The sequence below is a fragment of the Thalassophryne amazonica genome, chromosome 9 (genome assembly GCF_902500255.1).
Source record: "Thalassophryne amazonica chromosome 9, fThaAma1.1, whole genome shotgun sequence".
Lineage (NCBI taxonomy): Eukaryota > Metazoa > Chordata > Actinopteri > Batrachoidiformes > Batrachoididae > Thalassophryne > Thalassophryne amazonica.
The window spans coordinates 25,909,744-25,922,646 of NC_047111.1; the positions used below are offsets into that span (position 1 = coordinate 25,909,744).

The following is a 12,903-nucleotide window of genomic DNA, read 5'->3' on the forward strand; positions in this document are numbered from 1 at the left end:
CAGCATAAGGCAACATGACCTCTTCAAGTATTCTGACATATCCAAACTGATCAGTGATACCTGGTATGCGATATATAGGCCCAACACCATAGTAGGAGAAACATGCCCATATCATGATGCTTGCACCACCATGCTTCACTGTCTTCCCTGTGAACTGTGGCTTGAATTCAGAGTTTGGGGGTTGTCTCACAAACTGTCTGCGGCCCTTGGACCCAAAAAGAACAATTTTACTCTCATCAGTCCACAAAATATTCCTCCATTTCTATTTAGGCCAGCTGATGTGTTCTTTGGCAAATTGTAACCTCTTCTGCACGTCTTTTATTTAACAGAGGGACTTTGCGGGGGATTCTTGCCAATAAATTAGCTTCACACAGGTGTCTTCTAACTGTCACAGCACTTACAGGTAACTCCAGACTGTCTATGATCATCCTGGAGCTGATCAATGGGTGGGCCTTTGCCATTCTGGTTATTCTTCTATCCATTTTGATGGTTGTTTTCCATTTTCTTCCACGCGTCTCTGTTTTTTTTTTTTGTCCATTGTAAAGCACTGGAGATCATTGTAGATGAACAGCCTATCATTTTTTGCACCTGTGTATAGGTTTTCCCCTCTCCAATCAACTTTTTAATTAAACTACGCTGTTCTTCTGAACAATGTCTTGACCGTCCCATTTTCCTCAGGCTTTCAAAGAGAAAAGCATGTTTAACAGGTGCTGGCTTCATCCTTAAATAGGGGACACCTGATTCACACCTGTTTGTTCCACAAAATTGACGAACTCATCCCCTTTTCTACTTTTTGTACTAATAGCCCAATTTCATAGCCTTAAGAGTGGGCATATCATGAATGCTTGGTCTTGTTGGATTTGTGAGAATCTACTGAATCTACTGGTACCTTGTTTCCCATGTAACAATAAGAAATACACTCAAAACCTGGATTAATCTTTTTAGTCACATAACACTACTATTATTCTGAACACTACTGTATGCCTGATGTTTACAAGGTCTGTCAATAAAGTAACGGCCCTTTTTATTTTTTCAAAAACTACATGGATTTCATTCATATGGTTTCACGTCAGACATGCTTGAACCCTCGTGTGCATGCGTGAGTTTTTCCATGCCTGTCGGTTACGTCATTCGCCTGTGAGCACGCCTTGGGAAGGAGTGGTCCCGCCCCCTCGTCGGATTTTCATTGTCTGGAAATGGCGGAATGAAAAGGACTTTTTTTCCATCAGAATTTTTTCAGAAGCTGTTAGAGACTGGCACCTGGAAACCAGGTTCGCGCGTCAGGACCGATTCTATGTGGAAGCGAGACAACACCTCCGTTTCGGCGTGTCAGAGGACAAGTTTGGACAAGCCTATCTCGGCTTTCAGTGCTTACCAGTCCAGTAAGTATCAGAGAAATTGTGGAGAGCTGGGCATGTCCAAACTTGTCCTCTGACACGCCGAAAGGGAGGTGTTCCTTTGTCTCGCTTCCACAGCGAATCGGTCCTGACGCACGAAGCCTCCGCGCGGCTTTCCATGACAAAATCTCTTGTTAAAAGTGAAATCTGCCGGAAAATGGCTGATGTCCAGCTCTTGTGATAACCAGAGAAAGAGCACACAACAGTCTCGTATCCACAGAGCCATCCGTTTAGAAATGATCCGGTGGTTTGTGCCTCGTCGTCGCAGCTCCGAGTGCGGTGCGCCGACCGTCCTTAAAGCAGTCCTTAAAGCTGTAGTAACAGTCCTTATTCTCTGTGAAGCCCGTAAAATTTTCACCAAAAGCCAGATAAATTTTTCGAATGGTTTCCAGGTGCCAGTCTCTAACAGCTTCTGAAAAAATTCTGATGGAAAAAAAGTCCTTTTCATTACGCCATTTCCAGACAATGAAATTCCGACGAGGGGGCGGGACCACTCCTTCCCAATGCGTGGCAAATGACGTAACCGACAGGCATGGAAAAACTCACGCATGTGCACAAGGGTTCAAGCATGTCTGACGTAAAAACATATGAATGAAATCCATACAGTTTTTGAAAAAAATAAAAAGGATCGTTACTTTATTGACAGACCTCGTACAACAAATGATTTTTTTATTGTGTTTATGAAGAGGCCACAGCGTCTCGGCTGCAGAAACAGTTTGTCAAGTGCAATAAGTTATCACCCAGGTTTTAAATGCACAATATACAAATGCAATGAGAACCAGCTAAATTTCCATTTGAACTTGATAAAAAAGTGCAAAGATCACCTATGTATGTATGTATGTATGTTCACATCTCACTATATAAGAATAAATTTGAGCTAAACTTACCAAAAAAAATCTTTGATGTTTTGCATCACAAAGTACTAGGTTGAATGAAATAATATTTGTCAACAGCATGTGTGCACACATTTGTGTATGTATCTACACTCAATATACTGTGCACTGGGTCGTGTTAAAACATGCTGGATCGAGGGGTCGCTGGAAACAAAATGAGGTTTAAATCTTCAGTTGTCATTGCTCTCTCATGGTGAACTCAGACTGACATCTGTAAAAATCAGGATTTTGAAGCATTTCACTTTACTTTAGTAGAATTTGCTGTGAATTAAAAAGGCAGTCAAGACTGTTACTCTATTAAAACAAGTTTGGCCATCAACATGTCCTTTAGATTCAGTCATCTCAATGCTGCTGATCTTTGAGGCAATATCGCACATCGGAATGTTGATTTCAATAAAATGTTCAATTTCATCACAAATAAAAAAAATACAGCAAAAATATATCACCTGATTGTGTCCATTTTTGTCCTTTTGCTCATTTATTAAATGTGTTGCTTGTAATTTAACTTAATTTCAGGACAGCATTTAACAAAATTTCTTGCCCGCTTTTGCCTTCCGCTGTTGTGGATCTCTCTGTTGGGTTCCTTTGTCTAAGCCATTACGTGCTGCTGTTGCTATCAATATTCTCAAAAGTGAGTTGCCTGACTCCACAGTAAATGTTTTTTCAGCAACTCATCATTCAGTAATTATTCTCACTGGAAGGTTGTTGCTTATTGTTTACTAAATTATTGTTATGACTAAACAAATCAAATGTAAAAACATCTTTATGGTATTTTCAAATGACCATTTCAAATCAAATACACGTCAGTTAAAAATTAGATAAAACATGAAAATTAATATTAGCAATAGATGTGACACAAACTCTAAGAAGAAGAAAAAAAAAACCCAGTCATATTCAGTGTGTTACTAGAGACACCATTATAAAACAGTGTGAACATGACGTGTGCAGCAGACCTCCAGGTAGCTGAATGCCAGCAAGTTGTAGATCCTGATGTTGGACGCATTGGCAGTGGGCAGCTGCAGACCATCTCTGAACCAAACCACCGAGGCTCTGGGGTGGGCCAGAACCTCACAGGTGATGTTGGCCGGGTTTCCCTCCCACGTGAACACCGACACAGTACCTCCGAGCTTTGGAGCAACTGCAGCAAAACATGAAAGCATGAAGACTACTAGCATCACATCATTATGTTTGAAACAGTTCACTGATCATCTGGAGAATTTGCATTTGTTACAGCAGATCCAGAAGAGTCTATGTGGCTTCACTCACTTTACATCTGAAAATGACTTATTCAACTGAACTCTGACACTAACACTTTAAACAAATGCATCTGCTGAGGTTTCAGTGCAGTGATGGAGAAGGTAGACAGCACTCAGTTTGTATGTCTGTTTTCTGTCTTTAACCCAGACGGAGTGCAGGTCAGTTTTTGCCAAATTACAAACAACATGGAAATCAATGAGAGGAAATCAGACTCAGAGGTTACCACTTCCCCACCGTGAGTCACATCTGCCTCCAAATCTAATCAACTCTCCACTAATCCAAGGTTTGTCTCTCCACCACATTTCTTTGAAATCTGTTCATCTCTGTGAGATCTCTTGCTCAAAAACACATAAACACATGTAATCACATAATCTCCTCTGCAGAGGGAAAAAAAAACACACACCTGGACATGAAACTGCTCTGCAGCCAATTACTTTTATTCCCTTGGCACTGAGGGCAACCACAAAAACATGGTGCACACATTCCTACAATATTCACCTGATTGTAATGTGATTACCTTCTATTCAAAGCCATCTGCACCACGAGTTCACACTCATCATTTCTCTTCAAGTGAAATACTCTGTGATGACAGATGCAAAAAATGGACAAATATATACAGATGTACCTTTCTGCAGACTGCATACATTTCTGATATTGTGGTATATATATATCACAATTATAGAGCTGCTGTCTTGGACTTTTATGGTTGTTTTTTTCCTGACCCAGGATCCTATGGATCCTGGATATCTGCACAACGTGCTGCTGCTCAGGATGATGGATGATCCTGAGTCAATACACGCTCCCTTTCCTGCATTCCTGATGAGACTCTCACTCGTGCCCTCAGTTTTACGTTTGGGCTTCATAGAATCGATCGTCACTGGAACCTGTATTTTTGACTTCTGCAGTCCTCCAGCCCACAGTCTGTGGTTTGAAAATACCAAACACAGTGCTGGTACCATATGAAAAAACAATTATAAAAAAATAAACATTTACAATGTTCATTCAGCGCCATTAAATATGTGCAAAAGTAATGGAAATGGCAGTACAGTTGGTATAACTAGTGACCACAAATGGTAGTCTGAAAATAAGCTAATCTAAATATAAACAGCTTAGAAGACCTGTGAATATACGTACAAAGCTACCTCGTAGATATTCGACTTCTCCATTACCAAACCAAAAACTGTTCCTGGAGGATTCGCTATTGCTGCCTGGAGGGACAGGTCAAAAAGAGGCGGTGGCCTGATCTGTTATATCAAGCAGTATATACAGACCAAGGCAAGGTTGCTGAATGTAGCCCAACAACAGTTGGCTCCATCTGTAGACCCCCAAGTTCTTCGAGTCCTAATTTCCTGGAGAACCTTGATGATGAGCGTCAGTCTTTCTCAACAAGTGGTACAGAGGTGATCCTTGCAGGAGACCTCAATGTTGATGTTGGCTCACCAATAGGTGCTCTGCTACTACAGGTGACATAGCACCAGGAACTGTGACAATTCACTGACCAGCCAATTACTGCTATCACTGGTATGATTATTAGCCTTTTGTTTGTTTTTGACATTGACAAAATAGTGAATTCTAGGTGTGAGCACATCAGCATCTCTGACCATGATTTGATTTTCTGTACTCATAGACTGAGACCACCCAAGCCATCAGCAAAATATGTTCAACCAAGAAACTGGAAAAACTTCAATGGTGAACATTTTGTAAAACACTGTATTGTGTTTTCTTTGATGGCCTTTTTGCTGCCTCTCCTGTAGACAAAGCCTGGGAAGTGCTGAAAAGTTTTGATTTAAAAGTTAAAAGTTCACAAAATCTGCTCTGTGAGACAAGACTTAAATGTCAAGACATTCCCTGCCTAACCCCAGAGCTTAGATATTCAACTTCCAAAAGAGACTGACTGAGAAGAATTGCTTGTTGACTCAAATCTAGAGAAGTTTTAAATAGGTATATAAACTAGCATATGGTTGCTCGCAAAAGACTACATAAAGCAAAAAAGTCATACTTTGATAAAATACTTGATGAAAATGGTAACAACTCAAAATCACGATGGTCAAATTTGAAAACAACACTGCTAAGTTCTCACCTCTGACAAACGTTGATCTGGTGGAGGGAGAAAAAATACATGATTCACTTGGCAGAGCAAACACATTCAACACTTTATCAGTGTTGGCCAGAATTTAGCAAAGACATTCCAGAATCAAACTTTGACCCCACCCACCAACCCACACAGGCTGTCACAGTTTTAAATTTAGTTTGCAACTAAGTTTGCAAACTGCGCCAAGGCCTAAAACCCTCAAAGGCACACATGGTAGATGGTATAGTAGCACAATCACTGAAGGTAGCAGCCAGAGAGCAGTCCTTTGGTGGGGAGGCGATGGTCTAGTGGTTAAGCGTTGGGCTTGAGACCTCGGTTCAAATCCTTGGGATGCACATTAGGAGGAGTGTGCATCCCAAGGATTTGAACCGAGGTCTCAAGCCTAAGCCCAATGCTTAAGACTTCAGTTTAAACCCCTGGGATTTGATCTGAGGATCCTCTGGTCTCAAGCCCAATGCTTAACCACTAGACCATCACCTCCCCCAAAGTAGTCCTGCACCCTGAGAACACAGAGCCCGGGCAGGTACGTAGGGTTTAATTAGAACTCAGAACTCAGAAGACGTTTATTGCCATTGCCAATAAACAGGATTCACAGACTAGGAATCTGCTTTGGTATAATGGTGCAACATTAAACAGAGAGCAATATAAAATGCTAAGATAAAATATGTGCTAAAATAAGATAAAATATAAGATAAATATGAAATAGAAATATGAAATATGAAAGGCTATGTGCAATGACACAAACAGAACAACAGTGCAGTGGGAGGAGTGCAATTAAAAACCAAAGTATATTTGTTTAAAGTGACCGGTGATAAAATGATGAAGTGACAGAGTTAAGGTTAAGGTGACTGAGTTATGAGGTGTTCATGAGTCTAACGGCAAAGGGGAAGAAACTGTTCTTATGGCGGGAGGTTCTGGTCCGGATGGACCATAGCCTCCTGCCCGAGGGGAGTGGTTCGAATAAACCGTGTGCAGGGTGAGAAGGGTCAGCTGTGATCCGACCTGCTCGGCCGAGAGTCCTGGAGACGTGCAGGTCGTGGAGAGATGGAAGGCTACAGCCGATCACCTTCTCAGCAGAGGCCACAATGCGCTGCAGTCTGTGTTTGTCCCTGGCTGTGGCCCCGGCGTACCACACCGTGATGGAGGAGCAAAGGATGGACTCGATGATGGCCGTGTAGAACTGCACCATCAGCTGGGCAGGCAGCTTGGCCTTCTTCAGCTGCCGCAGGAAGTACATCCTCTGCTGGGCCTTCTTGATGAGGGAGCTGATGGTTGACTCCCACTTGAGGTCCTGGGTGATGGTGGTGCCGAGGAAGCGGTGACAGTCCACAGTGGTGATGGGGCTGTTGGTGAGGGCGAGGGAGGGCGGGGGGGGCTGTGGCTTTCCTGAAGTCCACGATCATCTCCACTGTTTTCTGGGCATTGAGCTCGAAGTTGTTGCTGCTGCACCAGGTCACCAGCCGGTCCACCTCCCTCCTGTAGGCAAACTCATCCCCATCCGAAATGAGTCAGATGAGGGTGGTGTCGTCCGCAAACTTGATGAGCTTTACGGAGTCGTGGCTGGAGGTGCAGCAGTTAGTGTACAGGGAGAAGAGCAGAGGGGAAAGGACACAGCCCTGTGGAGATCCTGTGCTGAGAGCCCAAGTGTTTGAGACATTCTTTCCCAGCCTCACACGCTGACTCCAGTCCGTCAGGAAGTCTGTGATCCACCTGCAGGTGGAGTCGGGCACGTGGAGCAGAGAAAGCTTGTCCTGGAGCAAAGCCGGAAGGATGGTGTTGAATGCAGAGCTGAAGTCCACAAACAGGATCCTAGCGGAGGTTCCTGGGGGTCCAGGTGCTGCAGGATGGAGGTGAGCTAAGTAGGGAGGTGCCAGTGTTTTGAATACGGTTCCAGGCCAAAAGCCATGAATCTGCAAAGTACTTCTTGAGTGTTCATGTTAAATACTCAACCAACAAATGGACACAGTTAAACACATAACCTCAGTGGGAATAAAAAATAAATAATAATAAAGCCAAACACTTTAAGGCATCTAAAATGCAGAGCTAGGACAAGATAAATGTTTGGCTATTTTCCAAAATGGGCTCAAAGAGAAGTGATATGAACGCTTCACTATCGGTCTTTTGGCAGTAAACTCAGGCACACTAGCCCCAGCTAATGGGATCAGGCTGTGCACAAGATAGGAAATTTTCCAGCTTAGATAAAGTCTATATTGTGTGAGTGGGTGAGTGGTGATGGAAAGCTCAGAGCCAGAGAGCTGTGCTCCACACAAAGCAACCTTTACTTATCGATAATTGCACAGCAACAGTGAATCAGCTACCTGATTACTCGCTGATTACGCCGGCTAAATGCAAAAGCCTAAAACAACTCCATCAAGGCTGATTATATCTCCAAGCAAATTGCTGGCATATTCAGAGCACGCCATATTAATCCAATTAAGCCTTCACTGGTTTTATTTTCCTCTTCTGTTTACAGGGTACTATTTGACAGATTTCAAAATAAGATCAAATATGATTTGGCTTTCATTATGCATTCCCAGCACTTGGGTAAGTACAGGTGCCGAATCAGGTTAATGGAGCACTTCATGAAGGCACCACCACATGGCCACCAAATGTATTTCTGTCTGCACATAATTGCTTCAGTTTCTGACAACTTAATATTATTTAGAGATGTATGTTGACTTCATAATGAGACAGAATTTTAAATTTATAGTAGACTTTTAGTGTTAAATTGAGGGTGTTGACGTCAAAGGAACCACTTGTAGACCACATGCCTTTGCAAAATATTGATTACTTTCTTGACCTATGGTCATGACTGGCCATGATTTTTATCTTTAAACTCAGGTAGAGAAGAATACAGGAAACATTCACTTTTCATACACAAGACTTTGACATTTTGATTGCGAATTTTGATTTTAATTAACTGTTTACATGAACAGAATATGTGCTGCCTTGAACTCCCAATCAGGAGATACATTCATCTTCAATTAGCCAGTGACAATCGCTGACAAGAACAGAGTGGTTCCATAACCACAGTTACATTAAGGAAAACTAATTTGCTTTGATTGTCAATAAAAGTGCAATGTTCTACAATTTTCATAAAAGATATTGCCATTTTTTGAGAATGAGTGACAATATGGAAAAATGAAAACAAGAAATGATGTTGTCCAAAAGACGTCAGAGCACAGCCGGATGAGATACGCAGCTTTTAATTATTCACAACAAACTGAAAGCCGATGCAGTAGCTTTTATGGTTAACCTTAAAAATGTCTAGAGTTAAATAAGGAATAATACATGTGAAAGCATTGGTAGCCACATAAAAGTTCAACAATATAAGTTTGCATACATATTTTTTTTGACATTTTAAATATCAAAATGAATAAATATTGTTGCAAGTACTCTTCTCAACCCAATTTGCAGATTTTCTCTTTTTTTTCATTCGAAATGCATTTTTTATAGGAATGAATACCTGATGTATAATGTAATCTTAACAGTTCTTGCTAATATCAAACATTTATGCTTGTGTAAAAAGTATGTTGTTTGTGGTGGTGCTGCCCCCTTCCAAGAGGTTCATGGAATAAAAAAAGAAGATCTAAACAAATATTCTGGCCTACGACAGAAAGTTACACATCCTTCTGTACTCTGTCGCTCCTCATGGCAAACGCCACAGTCAAAGGTAAAAATTACAAAGCACAGGAAAAATTGAGATTGTGACAAATGAGCCCAGCTGCTATGACAAAAAGTTGCTCATTAGACACAACGTGTCAGTTGTCATTGAAATTCCTGTTCAGAATGTTTCTTTGAAATGAAATAAACAAAAGAAACAAGAATGGAATGAGTTGCAACAGGGGTTCTGTTAGTTTTCTTTGAAACATAATGAGGTTACATGAGGCACTGCTGAAGAGGATGATGTAAAATTTACCAGGTTTCTGAATTTTGTATAAGTCTCTCACGTGGGCTTTGTGCACACATTTTTTTTAGAGAATTATGGCAGTTGATAAAGTCCATTCATTGTTCCTGCAGACAGCAGCAACAGAACAAGCAGAACAACACAAATGACTCAATGAAATTTAATTAAATGTTGCATCACTAATAGCTGCAAAACTTCTCTTTTAATGATTCCCAAATAATAAGACAGAAATCTGGAGGTTCCAAAGTCTACCTTTTTTGGTTTTGGTACAACAATGATGCTGCTGATATTTATTTGGGTTTGATTTGGGTCCAGTAAATTTGATGCAAATAGAGTTTGTATTACTTGCAGTGTACGCTGGAAGCAATTTTTTTTTCGTAAATTTTGGTTACTAAAATTTATAAGCAAGAAAATCTTTGTAAGCTTTTGTTCACAAAAGTTTTGTTTCCCAGTATGTTAAGCAGGAGCACTGGCTGTGTTTTGACCTTCTACTTGTGCTTGTGTTTTCAGTAAACCTCTGTACTTTTCCCCTCATGGACACTGTCACTTCGTGGACTGGCTTTACCCAACTACCTGTATGTCTCTCTGCTCACGAGTCCACAGCCATGCTACATCCATTATAGTGCAGAGTTTCAGGTTTAAATCAATGGGCTTAATAAAAAAAAAAAAAAAATCATATTAAAGAAAATTCAGAGGTTTTTTTAAATTGGGGCATAATTTTAGATTATATAATTCACTGATCTTGTATTTAATTTGATAATTAAACCATTAAACATCTATACATAGAGAGTCTATGTGGGAAAAACAGAAACCACTGCAGTAAAATGATAAGGTCACCACGGAATACGCTGAAATATCATTCAAAATATTTACTTCATGGAAAGTAAAGAAAACTCAGAGCTTGTTTGTAGTAATGCTGCTGCAGCAGTTCAACAAAGTCCATAAAAGTCATTAAGTAAAAAAAAGGCTGGTTCTCCATGAACCATTTAGGAATTACAGACATTTTTATACAAAATCCTACTGTCAGAGGCCATAAGTAAGTGAACAAACCGAACATGAGAATGAATGTTAACTTTTACAGCCAGTACATGTATTGACAACTACTGAGTTGTGAATAGTTGAGCCTAGAAATGATGTGGTTTTTTCAAATACTTTTTGAAAGCATAATTTCACAAAATTGGTTAACTTACACTTATGTGTTAATGTATGTTAAAATCTTTTCCTAAAAATATAAGATTATGGTACTGCTGTTGTGTGGGCCGCTGAAGAGGAGGTACTGCTGGCCCACCACCAGAGGGCGCCCTGCCTGAAGTGCGGGCTTCGGGCATGAGAGGGCGCCGGAGGGACCCGGCTCTTCTCTGGACGGACGTCTTCTATCCTCGAGCCTGCCCACACGTTACTTTTCGTATGATTGACTATCATTCTCAAACTGCATTTGTCTGTATTCCGTTGTGCACAATTCTTAACATTAAATTGTTATATTTTGGCTTATCCATTGTCCGTTCATTTACGCCCCTTGTTGTGGGTCCGTGTCACTACACTTTCCCAACAGGATATCTCGGCCAACGTCATGGATCCCGAGGGGCGTCAACCATCGGATGAACCACCAATGGAAACGCTAGGTGCACAGGCGCCAGCAGGAGGTGTGTTAGGTGAGCTGCAGCAAATCTTAACCGCCTTCACTGCTCGGTTGGACTTGGTAACCGAGCAGAACGATATACTCTGATGGAGGCTCTTACTGCTCAGGTGGAAGCGCACGCACAGGGTGCTGCTGCAGCACCTCCTCCTGCTGACCGAGTGCCAAATACAGACATTCCAGTGGTCGTTCAATGAACCCCCCCCCCGTCCCCTGAAGCATACATAAGCCCTCTGGAGCCGTACAGAGGTTGTGTCGAGACGTGCGCAGACTTCTAAATGCAGTGTTCGCTCGTCTTTTCACAGCGTCCCATCATGTACGCGTCAGATGCTAGCTGGGTGGCTTATGTTATAAATCTGCTTCGAGGAGAGGCACGCGCCTGGGCTACGGCGCTATGGGAGCAGAATTCACGGCTCTTAACAACATATGCTGGGTTTGTGCGGGAGTTCAAGCAAGTGATTGATCACCCCAATAGAGGAGAGACTGCTTCGAACGTGCTGCTGTCAATGAGACAGGGGCGTCGGAGTGCAGCCGAGTATGCAGTCGACTTTTGCATCGCGGCAGCGAGGTCCAGCTGGAATACTGTTGCACTCCACGCCGCCTTCGTAAACGGACTGTCTCCGGTCCTGAAGGAGCATCTGCTGGCTAAGGATGAACCGCGGGATTTTGACGGGCTTATCGACCTGGTTATACGGTTAGACAACTGACTAGAAGAACATCGTCGGGAGCGGGGCGAAGGGCGTGGCCGGGAATGAGCCGTCCCTCTTCCTTCCGGGTCCGAAAGGGTGCCGCCATCCCCACGCTCCACAGCCAGAGAGCTCCGTGTGGCAACAGCTCCCCCTGCTGACGAAGCTATGGACACGAGCAGGGCCAAAGTCAAATCAGATAACAGACAACAGAGGCTCGCCCACGGCGAGTGTTTTTTCTGTGGCTCGAGTGAGCACATACAGAAGAATTGCCCCAAGCAGTTAAACTACAACGCCCGCCCTTAGAGACTGGGCGAAGGGTGGGCCATAACACTCACATGGGGAAACCCCATAAATCCACACGCATCCCAGTCATGATCCTGAGTGGGGATCTAACCCTTCACGCCCCAGCACTGGTGGACACGGGGTTGGAAGGGAATCTGCTGGATAGCAGATGGGCAAAGGAAGTTGGGCTCCCTCTAGTGGCCCTACCTTCACCATTGAAGGTAGGGGCACTAGATGGCACCCTTCTCCCATTAATCACACACCAGACACAGCCTGTAACATTGGTTGTGTCTGGGAATCACAGGGAGGAGATTGTGTTTTATGTAACACCTTCTACCTCCCAAGTGATTTTGGGATTTCCATGGATGGTAAAGCACAATCCCCAGATAGATTGGCCATCTGGGGGTGTGACGCAGTGGAGCGAAACCTGCCACCGGGAATGTTTAGGATCCTCGGTTCCACCCGGTGTGACAGCTAATGAGGAGGTCAAAGTTCCCCCCAATCTGACGGCGGTGCCTGAGGAGTACCACGATCTTGCTGAGTCTTCAGCAAAGATCTGGCACTCACTCTCCCCCCGCACCGGCCATACGATTGCGCCATTGATTTGATCCCGGGCGTTGAGTACCCGTCCAGCAGGCTGTACAACCTCTCACGTCCAGAGTGTGAATCAATGGAGACCTACATCCGGGGCTCTTTAGCTGCCGGGTTGATCCGGAACTCCACCTCCCCGATGGGCGCAGGTTTCTTTTT

The 12,903-nt window shown here is 43.0% G+C and overlaps 1 protein-coding gene across 1 annotated transcript in view; it reads right to left on the bottom strand.

Moving 5' to 3' along the window:
- Window positions 1-12,903, bottom strand: part of ncam1a (neural cell adhesion molecule 1a) — a 947,827-nt gene that overhangs the window by 207,457 nt on the left and 727,467 nt on the right. The window contains 1 exon segment of the mRNA XM_034177824.1: window positions 3,244-3,428. Within this exon segment, the coding sequence (XP_034033715.1) occupies window positions 3,244-3,428 (185 nt within the window).